General features: G+C 36.2%; 1 protein-coding gene across 7 annotated transcripts in view; it reads left to right on the top strand.

Annotated features, from left to right (window-relative positions):
- Positions 1-21,366, top strand: part of Robo1 (roundabout guidance receptor 1) — a 1,243,546-nt gene that overhangs the window by 1,125,970 nt on the left and 96,210 nt on the right. For 6 of the 7 annotated variants that reach the window (XM_045148277.1, XM_045148273.1, XM_045148276.1 and 3 more), the window contains one exon: positions 19,534-19,542. The exons of the other annotated variant lie outside the window; for it this stretch is intronic. In XM_045148277.1, the coding sequence (XP_045004212.1) occupies positions 19,534-19,542 (9 nt within the window). The remainder of the gene's footprint in view (positions 1-19,533; positions 19,543-21,366) is intronic. 7 annotated transcript variants of the gene reach the window in all.

Raw genomic sequence — 21,366 nt, 5'->3', positions numbered from 1 at the left:
TTTAGCTCAACCTCATAAAAACAAAAGGAGGGGGAAAAAACAAGAACAAACACTGAATTTGTAAGGCCTCAACTACTTCTCTTTAATCTAAGTTAGGCTTGAACCCTGTGTAAGGCTGAGAATGTAAGAAAAGAAAACCTCTTTACATTTAGAGAAAGCATAAATTTAAGAGATGTCAAATCCAAGTTCAAAAGCCCTCCAGAGGGAGCAAAAGTAGCCATGATGAATCCAAGAAATGAAAAGGGATGTATATCTCTCCAGGCTTCTGTGACAGAGGCTGTGTGTCTATCACATTAGTCAGTGAAATATGCCTCACTTCATGCTTCAGAGACCCCCTGCCTTGATAGCCCAATGCTTATAAAAATAACAGCCATTCGGTTCTGTGTACAGTAGATGTTGAAATCAAAATAGTTTCTTCTTGCAGTCTCAAACTCACTTCCAAAGCTAATTTAGCCATAAGTTTTCCAGGTGGAATTTTTGCTCCCTAAGCCTGAGCTCCAATAGAAACTGAATATGTGATCAGACCCTGAAGCTCCGTGCTGAACTTGGGCAGTCTCAATTTCAAATGCATTTGGTATCCTATAAATGTGTGAGGGATCTGTGAATTGGTGAGAATGCCTTGTACATTGACACCACTGTTAAAATATCTTTAACATGCTAGAATAATATACACAGTATATGGAAGAAAGTAACGTGTTTCTACCTGCAAGAGATAACTAAGAAAGGAAACATTCAAAGTAAGCCTGAGAAATCTTGAGTTATTTTCCTCCATGGAGAAGAGAGTAGGAACATATTAGTTATGACAAAGTAAGCTAATTGGAAGTGAATCCTTTGGTAGCAGGATGCAAATTAATTTAGTAGTATTTTTTTTTTTATTTCTGTCTCATTTATTTCTTAAGAGGTACTATTGGAGTCACTTTACACTCAATCTTCCTCTCACTGAGCCATCATCCAGAGTATTAGGACAGTAAAACTGTGCTGCAAATAAAAATTATGGGGGGGAAATCACCTTAAATAAGAATGGCCATTTGATTTGCACCTCCATTGCTGGCACAATTTATTCCAACATCTTAAAAAAAAAAGAATATTGATTTGAGAATTATTTATATTTTTCTACTTTCTTTTGAAATACAAAATTCTTTTTACTGTTTTATTTTTGCAGTGCTGGTAACCAACACCTCTTGCTTGCTAGGGGAGAGTCTACCACTAAGCTATAACTCTATTCCCAATTCTGCCCTATTGTAATTTAAAAAAAAATATTTTCTTCATTTGTATGAGAAAAAGAGAGAGAGGGAATGGTCATGCCAGGGCCTCTAGCCAATGTAAACAAAATCCAGACACATACCCCATCTTGTACATCTTGCAGTTAGGTAGGTACTGGGGAATCAAACTCTGGTTGTTAGGTTTTTGTTAGGCAAATGCCTTTATCTCTGGGTAATCTCACCAGCCCCTTCTGTAATCTTATCTGTAAAGCTATACGCGCGTCTCTCTTGGGCCTAGGATTGTTCTGTACCTTTTCCCTCTCTCCTTCCTGGTCGCTCTCCCTCTCCCTTCCTTCTTCTCTTTGTCCTCTCCTTTCTTCTTTCTTTCTTTGCTTCCATTGTGCATTTGTGTGTGCATGCATATATGAGAGTGGGTGCTGGGGAACAAATCCAGTAATTTTCACATGCTAGGCAGTTGTTTTAACACTGATAAATCTTGATCCCTTCCTTGGTTTATCTGCTTACTCTCCACAGGGCTTAGCATAATACTGGACATCTGGTAGGCCCATTATCTAATAAATTCTTGTTAAAAACTGATGTATGAATATGCATTTTAAAGCAGCTTGAAATGGTAGAAACAGCCCAGGAATATCTTAGAGAAAGCTCAAGTGGCATCTGGTGGCTTTGATCCTGCTTGTCAACAGTCAACTCCATTAGATCAAAGTTTGAGAGAGCCTTACATGCAATTCATCCTACCTGGTGGTCTGTGTTTTCAGGTTGATGGAATATTATATTCTTGCTGTATGTGTTTCATAGCATGTTGAATAAGCGTATAACATAAAATGTATAAAGAAAACAGGGAGCACACTAAAACCTGGGCCTACCCAGAATTTCATAAACTTAGTTTCTTATCAAATTTGCACATGATTGGGCCTGGCCTCTGGTAAATATGTTGTAAGAGGTCCATTAGTAGAGCACAAAAACTTGCTCCCATATTGTTTTTCCACAAGGAAGCTTAAAAGAATAGGGAGGTATTTGATGAATTGACAGAAAGGATAAAAAGGCCTACCAATTGTATGTTAGTTTGGATATTTTCAGAGACTGAAGGTTTGGGACATAAAGAATAGTAGCCAAGATTGTGCCACAGTCTTCAAAGTGGTATTGGGCTTACATTGAGCTTTTGCAGAATAGATAGATAAGTTGATGTATATTATGGGTATTTGATAATATAAATTAATCTAACGGTTTGTATTTTTGTGCAGTGATATGCTCTTACTGACAAACTTCCACCAGATGCTCTTCACATCACCCGTGATTCTCTTATTGTCAGGTTATCTTTAACAGTTTTTAAGAGTCTCAACTCTCTATCTCTTTGTAAAATAATGGTATATCTGCATAATTTAGAGGCTAGTAAGGTTACTCATGAATAAATAGCCTCAACAACTTGATTTCATAACCACTAGGGACTTTAATGAAGCACTTCAACCATGGATGACCTGTGGAGGTCAGCACCCTGGAACCCACAACACATGTGTAACAGGTGCAATGTGAGTTAGGTTACTTATTCGGTGGCAACATGTCAAAGAAAAATAAAAAATTTCAACCAAATCCAAATTTTAATTATTTAATATAAGTGATTTTATTTGAAAAAAAGGAAAGTTGTATTAAAATTTGGTGATACTAGGAAGTTTCTGACTAAAATGAGCTCTGCCCTGTCTCTAAATATTCAGGGATTTAAAAGATTGTCCCAATTTCTTTAAATTACATATGAATTTTGATGTATCAATGAAAATCCTTGGCAGAAAGAGACCCAAAGGCACTGCAGTAATTTGACCACTTGAAGAATAATTAATGGTGATTATGTGACCAAAAAATACTGGTGAAATGATCCTTCTTGAAATAATTAAGACAGAACATATTTTTGTTTGATCCCTTCTAATCAACAGATTTGGCTATCTAGAACTCAATGAACTGTCATTTTCTGACTGTACCAAAAGTTTATTAGGTATAAATTTTAACAATATTTATATTTATTTATTTATTTATTTATTTGATATAGAGAGAAAGAAAGAAAGAATAGACATGCCAAGGCCTCTAGCCACTGCAAACGAACTCCAAATGCATGAACCCCCTTGTGCATCTGGCTTATGTGGGTTCTGGGGAATCGAACCAGGGTCCTTAGGCTTCACCAGCCAACACTATTTGTTTTATTTATACTGAAAGCTTACCTACAGCCTTGTTTTCCTTAAGGTTCATTATGAAGCTAATATTGCAAACAAAAGCAATTATGTTTTTCCAAAAAGGGCAGACTTCATAACCATTTTATCATATTGCTATATTTGAACATTAGTATCTCATTAGAGAAGTGTTAGGATTGCCAATAATGGATTCGTTTCTAAGATAATGTAATACCCCTCCATTTAGTGAAAATTTTATTTATTGTATTATTTATAACAATTTTATAGGTTGTGACTTACCTATTAAATATAAAATCTAACCAGAACAAAATAGATGCATAAAGCACTCTGTCAAGCATTTAAACAGTATGTCACTGAAACTATTAAAATTTATGTCTTTCTTTATTTGAAAATGGTCACACTTTTGTTGTATATTTTACTCTCTTAATCTAAATGTATTCACTATTTTATTAGATAATTGCTAGGTGGGCTTTAAGCTTCTTCTTAGAATCAGATATACTCACAATGAATTGGATTTTTTGTATTCATCCCATGAACAATTTCCATTCAATTTAATTAATTGACTTATATATATATATATATATTTTTTTTTTTTTTTTTTGAGGTATGGCCTCACTCTAGCCCATTTAATTTTAATAGAGAATGACCCTCCCCAATTTGGTTAAAGTTAAACTTTAGAAAAAGGTCGGCGAGTATAGCTACAAAAATGCTTGAAAGAAAAATAAAAGGAGAGAAATAATTCTACTTACTATATTTTAATAACAAACACTATATAATTTATGCATTATTAACTAAATCATTTCACTCTTAAAGATGCTTTTCCAAGCCAAATATAAAAGATGAAGCCTCATCAAAATTAAATTTTGAGGTCCTCCCATTTCCCATTCTGCCTTTAGCCTGGAAGACTTTTTGTTTCTCTATCTCAGCTCTCATTGCTTACACAGGGCAAACCAGATAGTGTTATTAATCTTTCCACTCTCTTTGCAACTTCACAGATAAAGAAGCTCTTATTACTGTCACAATTTTATTTCCAAAGTAAATTTGTGACTCTATCAGCAAAATGATCATGTTCCCATCACCGTATCCCATCAGTCACAGGAAACTGAACTGAATGCAGACATCCTTACACCAGCCATTTCCCAGGCAATCACCTTTTATCTCCCTGAGTTGAACCATTAGGAAAATCTAATCCCATTTTTGTTCATCTCTCTTACAACAGGAACTAAAGGACATTTAGTTCTCCTATTTCCCTAGAGGCCCAAGTGCTATGACACCAAGACTCAGGGAGCTGTACATCAAGACCTCCGTTCACTCCCCACCACACTCCTCGCCAGGCTTCACACAGGGACAAGTTACTCTTTGATTCTGAAGACTAGGCTGTGTTTCTGCCCTTTGTGCCCTATCTGTTAAAAATAAAAACTAGGCTCACACAGTGCTAAGCCAGGAGATGCTCATCACTCCATTTCTGTGAAACCTCAGCTCTCCTACCAGAAGGGATTGTCCATTTTCCTTCCCTTCATCTGAAATTACTCTATTAAATTTCATCATGGTTATTTTAAGTTATAAAGTATAGCATGAATTACATTGCTTCCTCTTTAAATTTATTGCTGGCATACAATAGAAATGCCAAAATGAATCAAGAGAATGTGCACTCTCTTCCATGGGATTGTTATTTTGTCTTGTGCCTCTCATAAGTATTTATGCCAACTATGTAATGAAGGAGCAAAGTACTTCCTCATTAGGATTGATTAGCCAGTGACAGCTGCTGCAAGGCTGTGCCTTAGAGAATGAGATTGACATGAAACAAGGGAGACACAAAGGCAGGGGGAAATGTGCAGGCTGTCTTTTGGCTGACTTAATTGTTACTAATGGGATGTTTCCTAGGGCTTCTTTCCTTGGTGCTTGTGAACTGAGTGCTTCAAACAAGAAGTATCTAGGGTGCTGCTGTATATGAACGAGCCCTAGTGTCCCAACATACTAGAAACTGAGAGGTGATTATAACTTGCATTTAAACAGGAAGCAATTCTCAGAGGTTCTTCTAGCCACATAGGCAGCACCCAATGGTGAACTTCTGCTATTCTCAGTGTCTCTGGGCAATGTAACTTGCAGACATGTCCAGGACATAATTTGAAGAGGGATGTCATTTTACTCTTCGAATTTGCAATGTTTAAACCTAGTCTGTCTTTTCTTTTTAAAAAATCTTATTTATTTGAGAAAGCAAGAGAGAAAGAGGCAGAGAGTGAGAGAAATGAGAAGGGTCATGCCATGGCCTCAGCCACTGCAAACAAACTCCAGACGTATTTGACACCTTGTGTCTGGCCTATGTGGTTCCTGGGGAATCAAACTGAGGACCTTTGGCTTTGCAGGCAAATGCTTTAAATGCTAAGTCATCTCCCCAGCCCTTTTGAAAATGTTTTTGCTTTTTATTCTCTTTATTAATAAATATTATTTATTTATTTGAGAGAAAAAGAAGCAGAGAGCGAGAGAGAAGATAATTAATCCTAATCTGTAACCACAGTTTCCAACTTCCTTTCCTTTTAAATATTCTCAATGGTCTTCCCACCTTTCTTGTGTTTTTGGTTTTTTCTTTTTAACCACTGCTCTAACCTAGGCTTTTGTCATATTTAAAAGTGTTAATAATCTAACTGTTTTCCTCATCTCCATCTTGTCTTGAATCCTCAATAAATTCTCCGACCTAAAACACAAATCTAGTTACATGAGTTTCTTCCATCAAACATGGTTGTGGTTCAAATCTCTCCACAAGAAGATCCAAATTATTTAATTGAATTAGCTCCCTCTCTTGTTACACCCTGCAATTGAATATATCTAAAGTTATTTTTCATACATATGCCACTGTGTAATTGAGTTCTGGATTTACTGTTGGATTTACATGTTTTCTACATGGGGTAACATGCCCTGCTTCTGTGCCTGCGTCAACTTCCGTGTCCCATTCACTCCTGTTATTGAACTCTCAGGTGATCTTCCTCCAGAAACCTTTCCAGCTCTCTACCCCAGTGCAGGTTAGGTAGTCCCTAGCTTTTTAGATCCTGATATTGCCCTTATCATATTCAAAAACATTTATTTATTTGAGATAGATGATAGACAAAAAGATGATAGATAGGTAGGTAGGTAGGTAGGTAGGTAGGTAGGTAGGTAGATAGATAGATAGATAGATAGATAGATAGATAGATAGATAGACAGACAGACAGATAGATAATAGAGAGATCAGGTACACACCAGGACCTTCTGCCACTGCAAACAAACCACCAGAAACATGCACCACTCTATGAATATGGTTTTACCCAGGTATGTCTACAACACCCTTATTATATTTCAATGGCTGCTCTGATTCTATACATTTCTGAGTTCAGAATTAGTTACTCTCTCATTGCTGGGACTAATACCAGTCCAGAAGCCATTTATAGAAAGGATTTATTTTGGCTTATAATTTTGAGGGTGGTTTATGCTTGGACCGGCATATCAGGCCAGCTCATCACATTTCAGTCTAAAAGGAGACAAATGGGAAGGGGGTATGGGACATAAAACCTTAGAGCCCATCCTCAATTACCCACTTCTTCTAGCAAGGCTCTACCTCATAAAGATTCTACAACTTTCTCAACCAGTGTCACCAGCAGGGTACCTGGTGTTCAAATACTGGAGCTTGTGGGCACATTTCACTTTCCAACTATAGCAGTTGTGTGGTTTGTCTCATTTGCCATAGTTAGTCTAATTGAAGACTTCAGTTTTAGAGTTATCACTATCAGACAGGGGCCTTCAGAAAAAAATGAGTCAATAGGGTGGATGGAGAGATAGGTAGATATGATTGATTGGCTTAGATAGATGGATAGATAATAGGTGAATGTAGACAGCTATATACATGCTACATACATGTAGATGTTAGATAAGGAGAGGTTAATGAAAACCATTGGCTTACTTGGTTAGGGGAGCCAGAATTCTCACAATCTGCCATCTGTGAGTTAGGGAACTAAGGAGGTAGAAAAAATAATTCAGTTCACTTCCTAAGCCCTGAGAAACAGGGCTCTGAGGACAGGAAAACATGGATTCCCAGACTACAGAAGATCGCTGTCCTTCCTCCACCTTGTTTTGTTTGTTGTTTGATTTGTTTTGTTTTCTTCTTTCTTCTATCCAGACTAACTAACAGTGAATTAGATAATGCTTCCACATTAGGGAGGGAGGATTTTCTTTACTTACTGTATAGTTTCAAATGCTGATCTCTTCTGGAATTACCATAACAGACATACCTGGTGAAATAATGTTTTACAGTTATCTGAGGATCCCTTAACTTAGTCAGATTGATACATGAAACGAACCAGCCCAGCATCATTGGTGCTATTGCCGCATTTTCTGAAAGAGTGACTAAAGTGCTGGCCCTGATGTAGTATTCCAACAGAGCAGTACACCTTACTTGTTTGTGTGAGGGTGGAAAAATAAGAATGCACTCATAAAATGATGAAAATTGATATTTAAGTTTGCAGAAAGTGGCGATGAGGTTAGGCAGAAGCAGTTATTACTACATTTCTCATCAGTTTCTTCTGAAATAGACTTGAATTCTATCAGTTCCCCAACAATTTTTATTTTGATCATAGCGTTTTATGATAAATGTAGAGGATGTTAATTGTTTACTTTTCATCAGTAAAAATCATTAGTGACTCTTTAATCTAGCTTTAAAATTAGTTCATGATGTTTAATTTTTATTTTTTTTATTTATTTGCACATAAAGAGATACAGATAAAAAGAGAGAGAGGAGAGAGAATGGGTGTACCAGGGACCCTAGCCCCTGCAAACAAACTCCAGATGCATGCGCCATTCTGTGTATCTGGCTTTACGTGGGCACTAGAGAACCAAATTCTCGTCCGGTCATTAAGCTTTGTAGGCATGTGCAAAATTTCACAAGAGAAGGAGTTGTGAAAATAGATCCTTCCAACCTGTTCTGATCCTGATGTATAAATATGATATTGACAATCATTTTTTTTCTAATTCATACATTTTATAATGCTATTTTGTTTGATTGAAACCCAACTCTGTAATGCTCTGATTCTTTCCCTTCTTTTCCCTCCCTTCCCTTCCCCTCCCCTTACTTCCCCTCCTCTCTTCTTTTCTTCCCTTCCTTACCCTTTCTTTCCTTTGTTTTCTTCCTTTCTCTCAGAAGAGAAGAAGATCATCTTGTGCTCTCAAAGCTTAAACAAATAGCCATTTTAACCCTCACGATGTGCTAAAGATAAGGCCTTCTCTTAGATTATTTTATTCACACATAAAGGTTTAGGATTGCTTTCAGTAAATTGAGAGAGGCTGATATAAATCTTAAAAACCATGAGGGGAAAAAAAGCATTCACCAGGTGGCCTAACTAAATATAATTTAAAACACTCTTAATGTATGTGCCAGCAAGTATTTGAAGAAATAAGTAGTCAGGTACAAGAAATAATTGATACATGAGACACTCCTGTGACAAGTCATCACTCAGCCCTGCGGTAGTAAATAGCACATCCTGGGCCTTCCATTATATTTGGAGCTTTCTCTGGAATACAGTCATCTGCATAAAAGCGGGTGAGGTGCTCTGCTGCTGCAGTTATAGATGTGCAACTGAGCTGTTTTTACTGACCAAGATGCTCAAATAAAGGTGTCAACATGGAAATATGTAATTGAGTTGTGTGGATCTATAAAGTGTGAATTACTCAGCCTGAGAATGGATTTGGGAGAATAAATTACCTTTTTAGCTCTAGTCATTGACAGATAACCCATTTTCAAATGTTAGATTCTTTACTAACAATCTTGCTGAATTTTAAGACTTGTAGTTATTTTGTGAGATTGTATATCATTGACATAGTGTATTTTATCCAGAACTGTCCAAACATAAAATGATTATTCATTTACAAGAGTATTATCACAGTAGAATGGGTGTATATTTATAACACCTTTTTTCTTATGAGGAGCCCTAGATAAAATAAATACATAAGATAATTAAAATTTGATTTTTAATCCATCCATGTTTATTAATACATTAAATATTTGATATGACTTGACATATTTTGACAGATATTCTCTGCACTCACTAAGGACAAAGAATAGTCACTATTCCTAGAGCTAATTACTCATTTCAACATATTCCAGACTTTGGTTATCACTAAAATATTATATAGAACCGGTTTACCACATGTTGTTCCATGACCTGTATTTCAGTTATTGCAAAACATGAAATATTTTTAGTTGTAATTGCTTAAAAGGATTCTGTAAAAATTGAAAATTAGCATTTCAAAATATTTTGCCTGTGACTATGAAAAACTGATTAATATACCATGAGAACTTTAATTTGCTTTGTAAACTTGTAAGTTGATAAATAATGTGCCAGCATAAACACACCTGCAGAAAATACTGAAGTTAAGTATGAGACAAAATGTAGCTGAGTAATTGCTTTATAATAGATTTATGAGGGTAGGAAAATCCATAAATGTTTTTTAAAGTTAGCTTTAGGACATTTATTTTGTGTGGTCGATGTTTCTAGTTGGGGGGGGGGGGGGAATTCAAAGTATTGCACAATTAAACCTGATAGATTGCCCATTTTACAAAGATGCTATAAAAAACTTTGTGGATGGTAGCATGCTTTCAAGCAGCAGTGTTGAGGTCATTAGTAAAGACATGTGACCTGCTTTTGCCCTTATTCCTTGAGCTTTTGACTCTCAAAAATATGTATCATCATTGTTTAATTGGTAGGTAAATCTGTTTATTTATATTTCTTGGGAATAAATGTCAAATAATAAATGTCTGTGTCATATTTGGAAACTTTGAATGTTAGGCATGGTGTACCCTTACCAAGCACTTACTTTGGTACTACCATGCAAATGAGAAAATTTGAGCCAGACATTCCTTTCTACTAAACAGCAAACTTAGATCATATATATTTGATATTTTGACTGTATATCTTTAACACTCACAGTGATTTTTTTAGATGGTTACACCCCATCACTATTTTAAGATGGAGTTGTGTGTTTTGACATTTTGTTAGGAAGAAATGTAGAAGTAATGTGTTTTCCTTAATCTTTTTGGTTTTTTTTGAAATATGAAGGCATATGAGAAGAGTGTATGGTTATCTAACATATTAATGTACACATTGTACATTCACTTATTGTTATTGAAGGAGATAGCCTGTTTAAATAATTCATGAAAGGTAAACATTTCAGAACTAAAACTATATTAGAGACAAGTTGAACCTTTTTGACAAACGTGTCAGGTAATATAGGCAAAAGAACAAGGAAAGGGTAAAAGCTGAAGAAAGTTGGATTTCAATGTATCTTCTTACCCTTAAATCTGAGAAAATGACAAGATCTTCATTTCCTTCCCTTAGCACAGGCAGGATATTGAATGGTTTCTGACAGAGCTGGCAAGAAGGCTCCCGGCTCATTGTATGACTTGCAGCTAACATAACACTGACGCCTCATTATCTAGTGGAGAGTAAGAGCGTGCTCTCATGTACTCACATCACAGGCCTGATTGCTTCTGGAGAGCATCTTTTCCCAAAGTCATATCCCTGTCCGTGGAGTGGGCTTATTATTAACCATCATGCACCTTCACTCGCAGTCCAGCAGCAAGTTGACTTTTGTTATAGCTAGCCTTTCCAGAGGCTGCAGAGGTAGCTGCCTTGAGTGCAATTCCCAGTACCCATGTGCAATGCTAGGCCTGCGCAGTGCCTGAGATCCTAGTGCTGTGGCGGCAGAGACAAGAGGCTCTGAGGTGCTTTCAGCTGGTTAGTCTAGCCTACTTGGTGAGCTCCAGGCCAATTGGATGCCCTATTTTAGAGGAGGTGGACAGTATTCTTGAAAATAAGCCCCCAAATTGTCCCCTAACCTCCACAAGCACATACATACACAGAGACAGACATTCCAGTTTTGCACACACACCTTTTCTTTGCACTTTCTGTGTACCAAAAACTATGCTAAGCACCATAAGAGATGTACAGATAAATCAAAATCTCGTGTATCCATAGTAAGCCCCAAATGTCTAAGAAAAATCATAAACATGTAGGAAAAATATTTTTCCTGTATTTTAGAAACATTGTTATTTGTTGCTTTACTCCAGCAGATATTTAGTATGTGAGCAGCATTCTCCATGGGACCAGTTCTTGGGCAGCCATGAAGAACAGCATTGTTGAGGGCTTAGTTTCACAGAGTACACGGCTTTGTTTAGGTGCCAGGCAGACATTTGTGAAGTAATCCCACAAGTGTGCCATTAGAAGCTAGGATATATGTAGGAGGAAAGTTTGATATGGAAAAATATGGCTCTCTGGTAAGATTAGGGATCCGATTTACAGGTAGCTTCTTGAAGAGGCATAAGTCTCAGGTCTTCAGCTAAGATCTGAAAACTGACTAGGAATTAAAGTGGGAGGAAGAGGAAACTATGTGACCACAATAAGTAGAACCTGGAGGAAGCTGGAGCATGGCAGTAGCCAGATCCAAAGAAAAGTTACAGGAAAAGGACACTGATATGAGAAGACACTGTCACAAAGTAAAGATGTAGCGCTCTTTTAAGACCATCGAGACTATATTGAAGGATTTGAGAGCCAAAAAGTACAGTGAGATCCGCTGGATTTAGCTTGCTTTTGTTTTAATCATCCTGGCTATGTTGTGAGATTAGATCAGGGGGAAAAAAGCAAACATGTTAGTTTCACATGAGCAGTTTGGTATTGGCCACATTAGAGGTAGTGAAGATGTGGGTTGAATCAGAAATGCCTACTAAAGTAAACAAATAGAATTTATTATTACTGTATTTCAATGAGGAGGAACTAGATCTAGGTTTCTGGTTTTCAAAAGACTAGTGCAAGGATGTTTAGAACTAATATCCTGGATTTTTAAACATTATCATATGACACATACACTGTCATACATTGCTGGGTAATTGTCTTTGGGTCTTAGCGTCTTCAATGTGCAGATACACGAATAGCAACATTTAAATAAATATGCTTTGTGGGAGAGTATGTCATTTTTAGAAGAGGAAGCAGAGTAGTGCTAACCTTCTCTGAGAATGTAAGATGCGTTGGGCATTGTGCAGAGTATTTTGTATGAAGTGCAGACGTGTGATTTGTTAGCACATTTTGAGATAAGATTTAATCCAAATAAGGAATGTACAGCAAGGTGCTCTATGTGACACTGCTGCCACTTTGGGGTAGATTCTCCTTTGCTGTGGCAGTCATTGTGTGCATTGTAGAGTGACCATCAGCACCTCTGACTGTCCACCGCAAGCCAGGAGCTCACCTCCTCCCCTGCTTCCACACTTCAGTCCTGACGACCGAAATTGTCTCTGTACCACTGTGCTACAAAATAACACGAGATATTTGAGCAGAGGCAAAAGTTCATCGTATTTTATGTCTTCATTAAATACATTCTAAAATAACCCTTTTATTCTCGCTATTTTTATGTCTGCAGAGCTGAAAGACATAATGACAGGCTTTTATGTTAACCTCAATCTTTTCACTGAAAAGAATAATCATTCCTCGTATTTGAATACCTGGAGAGTTTTTAATTGTTAGTGATATTATCATTCGTGAGTATGTGTGCACATACAACTTCCCTGGCATAACTGAGATAGAGTTTGCTCAATATAACTTCAACTTGAACATTTGAGTGTTCCTCCTTTTTCTTTTCTTCCTGTTTTTGTTTTTTTGGTTTTTCAAGGGAGGGTCTCACTCTAAACCAGGCTGACCTGGAATCCACTCTGATTTCAGGGTGGCCTTGAACTCACAGAGATCCTCCTACCTCTGCCTCTCAGTGCTGGGATTAAAGGTGTAAACCACCTTGCCCCTTATTCCTCCTTTTTATTTATTTTATTTATTTATTTTTAATTTTTATTAACATTTTCCATGATTATAAAATATATCCCATGGTAATTCCCTCCCTCCCCACACCCACACTTTCCCATTTGAAATTCCATTCTCCATCATATTACCTCCCCATTACAATCATTGTAATTACATATATACAATATCAACCTATTAAGTATCCTCCTCCCTTCCTTTCTCTACCCTATTCCTCCTTTTTAGTTAAAATGTGTTTCTTCCAAAAAAGGCCTGCATGTCAGTACTCCATTCATATTCTACTACAGTGTGGTATTACAGGTCTACTTTGTCAGTTGTTAACTGAATCCTGCTATATATTATAGATGAGATTGAAAATTAACTTACATTAATTGAAGGATTCATTAGAAACTAGCTATTAATAATGTAACAATATCTACTAAATAAAAAAATATCAGAGTAAAGATAATTTCATTTGTAGCAACTTGAAAACTTCTGGGATCTTGTTTACTCATAAGGTTGGTCTTAAAAATAAATTTATGGCTATAATATCATCTATGAAATCATACTAGTAAGATGGTAGCATACTTGCATTATCTTATGTGTAAATGTTGTGGCTGATTTCTGCATGAATTCTCTCTTTCTAGTTCTCTCTCTCCCTGTCCCCTGCCTTCCTCTCCCTCTCTTCCCTTCTGCCTGGAAGCCAGAATCTATGGTTAACAATAAAATACCTCAATATTTGATTTAGCTTGTAAGGACAAACTCAAATCTATTTGCCATTAGGCTTCAAATAATGAAATCTCAACTTGAAAATACCAAACATAATCATGCTATTGTGAAAATATATGTAAACACTGTTTTTCTTGAAATTTGAAAATTTTCTATTTCTTAAATTTAGCATAAGAATAATGTGTGTAAAATACTTCATCAACTTAAAATGATATCTGAAAACAAAACAAAGCAAAGCAAAAGAGTTTTCTAGCAATGTTTGAGATTGAACCCAGGGACTCACTTATGTTAGGCTAACTACCAATGAGTTATATCCCAGCCCCTGAAAAGAATATTCTTAAGGCCTTTTAAAAGTAAAATAAATGTCTACATATGCACAACTCAAGGGGAAACTACTTAGCAGAGTAATGTATCAGCTGCCCTTCTTTGCTTCTGAATGACCATACCTTTTAAAATCATAGCACAGAGAGCACGTTAAGATTCAGCTTCTCTATCACTTTGCCAGACAGGGCAGTGTTTAAGCTGGTATGGCCAAATAGAAATAAATCCCAGTTTTAAAGACCTCTAGAGACATCACAGTTGGCAACCGATTCATGGTTCAGTAACCTTTAGTGCTAACTGCTTCTCCTCTATACTTTGCCTAAGTTGTTCATGCTATCATTTAGGCCCATTATCTTCTCTCTTGGCCTAAGTAGTTGTCAAGATTTGCTTGTTAAGTGTCTGTTTAGCTGACTTGTTTCTTCACTGCACCCTCCACCCTCCACCCCTCACATAGTACCCTCAAATATTTGTCATCTTTCTGAGTCAGGTGTCCTAATCCTGCAAGCACATGATGAGAATGTGAATAGAACATATCTACTCTCTCATAACCCCCTGCCTCCTTGTCCTTCTTCCATCCATCCCCTTCTTCCTTCATTCCTTCCATACATACAGACATGCATATACGTATACAGATACGTGCGTGTGTGTGTGTGTGTGTGTGTGTGTGTGTATCTCCTTTCGATTATTGTCTGAACAAGGGCCTCTCTGAGATTATAATGTAGTGATCTAGAACCTTTAAAGTCAAATTCAAAATTGGAAGTCTTTTATTCTAAGTATGTCCATACCCTTAAAAGTCCCAGCATTGAAAGTGCTTTACGATTCAATTTCACTAGTGCTTTGCCAATAAATCCCCAGTGTGTCTGTCTGATTCTTTTAGATTTCCAGCAAGTTCTTCCTTCCATTTAGGACATCTTCTTTGAGAACTCAGGAAATGTTATAAAGACTTATCCACTCTTATTGAGTATTGAGTATAGTGGTTTCTTTTAAAAACATTTCTAACATGAATATATGTGTCTATGTCTGTGTAAGAGAGAGAGTTTCCAAAAATTTAGTGATTTAAGACTATTTGTTAGATAAATGTTTTAAATAATCCAGTATTTTATATAGCTCTCTCTTTTCTTTTTTAGACTCAAAGACATAATGTAATGACTGTGTCATACACAGGTACCACAATGATTTACATATGCTTTTCAAGACTTTTCCTCATCTCTCCTACCTTCAAAAAGATGCAATACTTTTTACAAACAGCACACTTTTCTTTCAAACTTAGCCTCATGGGGAGTTCTCTCATCCCTTGTCATTTTTTAAACTCTCTCCAATATATAAAAATTTTGATCTGCTAGAGGTCTACCCTTAAAATACAGTTTTGGTTTTTATTGTAAAATAGTAATTGTTTCCTCTGCTTAAAGACATGGTTTGTTTTTTCATGACATATTACTTCTTCATATCCTTTTTAGACTATAGCTAAATATTGGTTTAAAAAGCTTAATATCATAAGTTCTTCTGAAACAGCATTTTTGTATGTCTGTAATAATAATTTTTATTATAATAACAGATTTTGTTAAAAATTTTAAATATGAAATCAAATGTACTTTGTGTCCCATTGCATGTTTTCCTTCCCTAACTACTTAACCAATAGGAGACTCTGGGCCTAGACCTTACTTAGTTCAAATGCCTGCAGGTCAGGCTTTGGTGAGCCAGACAGCTTAGCAATTTGGATTCTCTGTTCTTTCTCATGGAAGGAAGTAGGTTAGAGCAGGTTCTGCCATCTCTTCTAGCACCACCATTCTCCAGTGTTACTGGATTATTAAAGGTAGAAATAGAGTCTTGAGCTTCTGAGTAGCAGTAGACCGGAGGGATTCTGAGCCTTTATAGCAGAAAGAAAAGAAGAGGAGAGTTAGAGGACAGCTCAACTTGAATCCTCTCATCACCATGAATGTCAGCATGATACATGACAGTTTCAAGACACTCTCCTGTCTACTTCTTTCTTACATGTAGAGTAGACAGTATTGGCACTGCCAGTTTTATAGAAAGATCTCTGATCTCTGTATAAAAAGAAAATTCCCCCACTTGTGACTCAAAGAGGAATAGAGAAAGGGGAAGTAATGATGAACTTAAAGAAATTTGCACATTTTGTCCTTTAGGAGAGGAGCATAAGAATGAGGTTGTTCTTCAAGTGAATAAAAGAAAGTTAAGGGAGGCTATGTGGCTTCTAATAGGAACTAGAACAAATGATAGAGGAGATGAAATACAGACAGGCTGATATTTAGAAAAAAGGAATCACTTCCTGATCATCTTGATTGTTAAAAGCTTAAATAATTGGTCAACAAAGTTTTCTCAACAATTTCTGACATCTTCTTAGTTTTTATATTTGGTGATGTTCTTTGATCATTTTTTTGTTTTATTTTATTTATTTGAGAATTACAGACACAAAGAGAAAGAGGCAGATGGAGAGAAAGAGGAAGAATGGGCACGCCAGGGCCTCCAGCCACTGCAAAGGAACTCCAGTGCATGCGCCCCCTTGTACATCTGGCTAATGTGGGTCCTGGGAAATCAATACTTGAACCAGGGTCCTTAGGCTTCAGAGGCAAGCACTTAACCGCTAAGCCATTTCTCCAGCCCTGATAATTTTTTTTCACAATTTTTATTAACATTTTCCATGATTATAAAAAATATCCCATGGTAATACCCTCCCTCCCTCCCCCGCACTTTCCCCTTTGAAATTCCATTCTCCATCATATTGCCTCCCCATCTCAATCATTGTACTTACATATATACAATACCAACCTATTAAGTACCCTCCTCCCTTCCGTTCTCTTCCCTTTATATCTCCTTTTTAACTTACTGGCCTCTGCTACTAAGTATTTTCCTTCTCACGCAGAATCCCAATCATCTGTAGCTAGGATCCATATGTGAGGGAGAACATGTGTCACTTGGCTTTCTGGGCCTGGGTTACCTCACTTAGTATAATCCTTTCCAGATCCATCCAATTTTCTGCAAATTTCATAACTTCATTTTTCTTTACCACTGAGTAGAACTCCATTGTATAAATGTTCCACATCTTCATTATCCACTCATCAGTTGAGGGACATCTACAACCCTGATTTTTTTGTTTTGTTTTGTTTTCCGAGGTAGGGTCTCACTCTGGTCTAGGCTGACCTGGAATTAACTCTGTCATTTCAGGGTGGCCTTGAGCTCATGACAATCCTCCTACCTCTGCCTCCCAAGTGCTGGGAGTAAAGGTGTGCACCACCATGCCAGGCTTCAGCCCTGATAATTTTTAAAGTCCTTAGTAAACTGTAAAATATTTTCCAGTGGTCATTTGTCAATCCTTCACTAAGTGAATTAGCCTTAAGTTGCTCTTAACTAATAAACTGATTTAAATCCTATGGTTTACTGCTAATAAAAATTAGAGGGAATGGAAGGGCACTTTAAATGCTGAAGGTTCAGGTAACTGAGTTGATTTCGTTATATATATTTTGAATATTTTAAGAATTTTAAATATCAAAGTGTAGTGAAAATGTGTAAAATATAAAAAAAAAATCCTTTCTTTGGCCTTTTTGACTTAACTAGTAGAGAACAAGCTTATTTTCACAGATTACCCCTAGAGATAATTCTATAATCTTGTATTGTTCCAAAGGGAAAATAAATGGCTGTGACAATTTGTCAAGCTCTCTCTTTTGTACTTCCATTTAAGACATCCTCTTTAAGATATAGAGAAATGTGGGCTGGAGAGATGGCTGAGCAGTTAAGTGCTTACCTATGAAGCCTTAGGACCCCAGTTCAAGGCTCGATTCCCCAGGACCCATGTTAGCCAGTTGCAGAAGGTGACGCACGTGTCTGGAGTTCGTTTGTAGTGGCTGGAGGCCCTGGCACGCCCATTCCATTCTTTCCCTGTCTCTCTCTCTCCTCTCTCTCTCCCTCCCTCCCTCCCTCTCCCTCTCTCTCTCTCTCTCTCTCTCTCTCTCGCTCTCTGCCTCTTTCTCTATCTCTCGCACTCAAATAAATAAGAATAAACAACAACAACAAAAGTTGTTTTAAAAAAAAGAAGATATAAAGAAATGTAATAATGGCTTATCTACTATTTTTTGAGTCTAGGATTTTAATAACTTTTTCTAACATGCTTGGGTAAAAATAATGTTCATTTTTCATTATTTTACTCATGTTAAAGTGGATGTGTGTGTTTAAATATTTCTGAATTACCTTATAATTTTGCAGATGAGGTAAAACTATTCAAGAAAACTTGTATCTCTTTTCTTATAATTGTACTTTTCCAAAGTAACAGCTGTTGGCATTGTTTTAAACTAAGGGATATCATGTCTAATTAAGATGACTTGAAGATACATATAAGAGTTATTTATTTCACTGAAATGTACTGTGGGTTTCTATTATGACATTAAAAAACACTGCATTTCACACTAATGATCATTATTTGTGAAGGAGACAAGCAAAAGATTTGAGTTCCATTATTTTAAATATTTATTACTTGAGATTTTCATATTAAATTACTGAATGACAATGTGATTATGACTTATAATGTCAGAAAAAATCTTTCTGTTCTCATCTTTCCTTCACAATTATATGCATCTTCTCCATTAAAAACATGGAAGATTATAAGTTATACTTTGTGGTAGCCACTAACTCAATTTAGGATTATAAATGAGTATCACCTGGTGGTTATCAAAGATGCAAGTTCTTAGACCATATTGTAACCTGGAGGAATGTAATGTCCTAATGGTACTTGTAGGATTGTAATACCTTAGACATACTTTGTACATCTAGTCAAGTATGGGAAACATGAGTTGGGTAGGCTGTCATTAGCAACATGAACATTATAGAAATCAATCTGATAAACTTTTGGAATTTAACATTCTTTATTTTTAACAAGGTGTATATTTTGATTACTGTGTAGTTTTAGGAGCTAATATTTAAGATATTTTAAAATCCATTGCAAGTATCGCAATCTATGACCTAGTAGCAAAATTTAAAGTCACTGAATGATGTTTTAAGAATTTAATAGCCATCACCAACTGTAACTGCCATGCAATCATAGTAGATGTTTGAGGATACATTTCTCTTTTTCCTCAGTTATTCATGATAATACTTGAAATGTTAATATTCTCATTCATGGACAGTGTGATAAATGTATCTAAGTGTGAATGTGCTCTCTAGATTATGGTAAAAGAAGAATCATTGTTAAGTCAAATCTTATTACTTTTTATGTTTCATTATTTTTGTTCCCTTATTTTTATTTATTCCATGTTTTCTTTTTTGTTTTAGTTGGGTCTGGTAAGTTGACATTTTATTGGCCATCTTCTAATCATCGTGTCACTGTGACTGGAACTTCTCTTCCCCTTTCCATCCATACCCTTCCATGTCCTTCAACCAATCAGCCTCCATGTTTCACTTGTCATTGGCCACAAAGACAGACTGCACAGAATAAAGTCTGCAGGAAGTATGGGTAACTGTGACAAACAGTAAAGGTAATGGGGTTGCTAACTTTATGTCTTATTAAGCCATGTATGGTCTACATCCTTTAATTTACTTTCTCCTAAAATAAGTGATGTCAGGATTGTATTGTGGTGAAGTCCTATAAAGAAAATGCCTAAGCTTACTCGTGTAAAAATGTTGATCGAGATTCTGTCTGAATATTACTACAATATTAGTATTTAGTACTTGTGAAATTTGGATGAAGTGGTGGTCTATGTGCCTGCTAGTGAAAGACTTGATTCACAAAAAGACTTCCGTGAGGACTCTTCAGGTATCCTTGTAATGGGCTTGAGGTCTTGACACATTTTCGGGTCCTGTAATTTTGCTTCTAGGAAATATTCTTGAATGTGTGAAGGATATTAAATCTTGCATTGTCTTTAGTAATGAAAATCTATCCTAACACTTTCAAGGCTGAGACAGGAAAATCACAGAGATCTTAAGGCCAATGTGGACTACATAGTTTTTCAAGGTTAGCCTGGGATACAAAGACTGTCTCAAGCAAGACTGTCTCAAGCAAACAAAATAGTGAAAATGAAAAAAATCTTAACTTACAGTGCTAGAGATCAAACAGGGTCTCCTAAATTCTAGTCATGTTTTCTACTTCTGAGCTATAACTATAGCTGAAAAAAAATCAAAATTTAAAACAATAAAAATTACTAAATTTTAAGACAATATATTATTAAACAGTAATTAAAATATGTCAATAGGACATTTTTGAACAGTATTTTATACCTTTCCACATGATATGTATTCACATTGGTAAGTGATTATTCAGAATTTTTTAGGGTCTCACTCTAGCCCAGCCTGACCTACAATATATTCTATTGATCAGGTTGTCTTCCAAATCAGCAGTTGTCCTACTTTAGCCACCTCAGTGCTGATATTAAAGTTGTGAATCACTATGCCAGGCTTGATTACACATTTTTGACAGTAGCATATTAAATACTTAGTTATTAATTAAATATTTTAGTGTTCAAAAAGTATTACAGCAGATTACCATAAACACAAAATCATAAATGCAAGTCAGTATATTTGATGAATATCGTTCTCAGTCTAGGTGAACATATATAAGAGAATCATATTTACTATTGTCTTTCACTTAGAGTTACATCATATTTTACATGCATGCATTTACCTAGAGTTGCATCATACTTCACATGCATGCATTTACCTAGAGGTGCATCATACTTCACATGCATGCATTTACCTAGAGGTGCATCATACTTCACACACATGCATTTACCTAGAGGTGCATCATACTTCACATGCATGCATTTACCTAGAGGTGCATCATACTTCACACGCATGCATTTACCTAGAGGTGCATCATACTTCACACGCATGCATTTACCTAGAGTTGCATCATACTTCACATGCATGCATTTACCTAGAGGTGCATCATACTTCACATGCATGCAATTTACTTAGAGTTGCATCATACTCCACATGCATCCATTTACCTAGAGTTGCATCATACTTCACATGCATGCATTTACCTAGAGGTGCATCATAATTCACATGCATGCATTTACTTAGAGGTGCATCATACTCCACATGCATCCATTTACCTAGAGTTACATCATACTTCACACGCATGCATTTACCTAGAGTTGCATCATACTT

Source organism: Jaculus jaculus, chromosome 4 (assembly GCF_020740685.1).
Source record: "Jaculus jaculus isolate mJacJac1 chromosome 4, mJacJac1.mat.Y.cur, whole genome shotgun sequence".
In the NCBI taxonomy this organism is placed as follows: Eukaryota; Metazoa; Chordata; class Mammalia; order Rodentia; family Dipodidae; genus Jaculus; species Jaculus jaculus.
The sequence above is the reverse complement of the archived record's forward strand: the minus strand, read 5'-3'. Positions and strand labels throughout refer to the sequence as shown.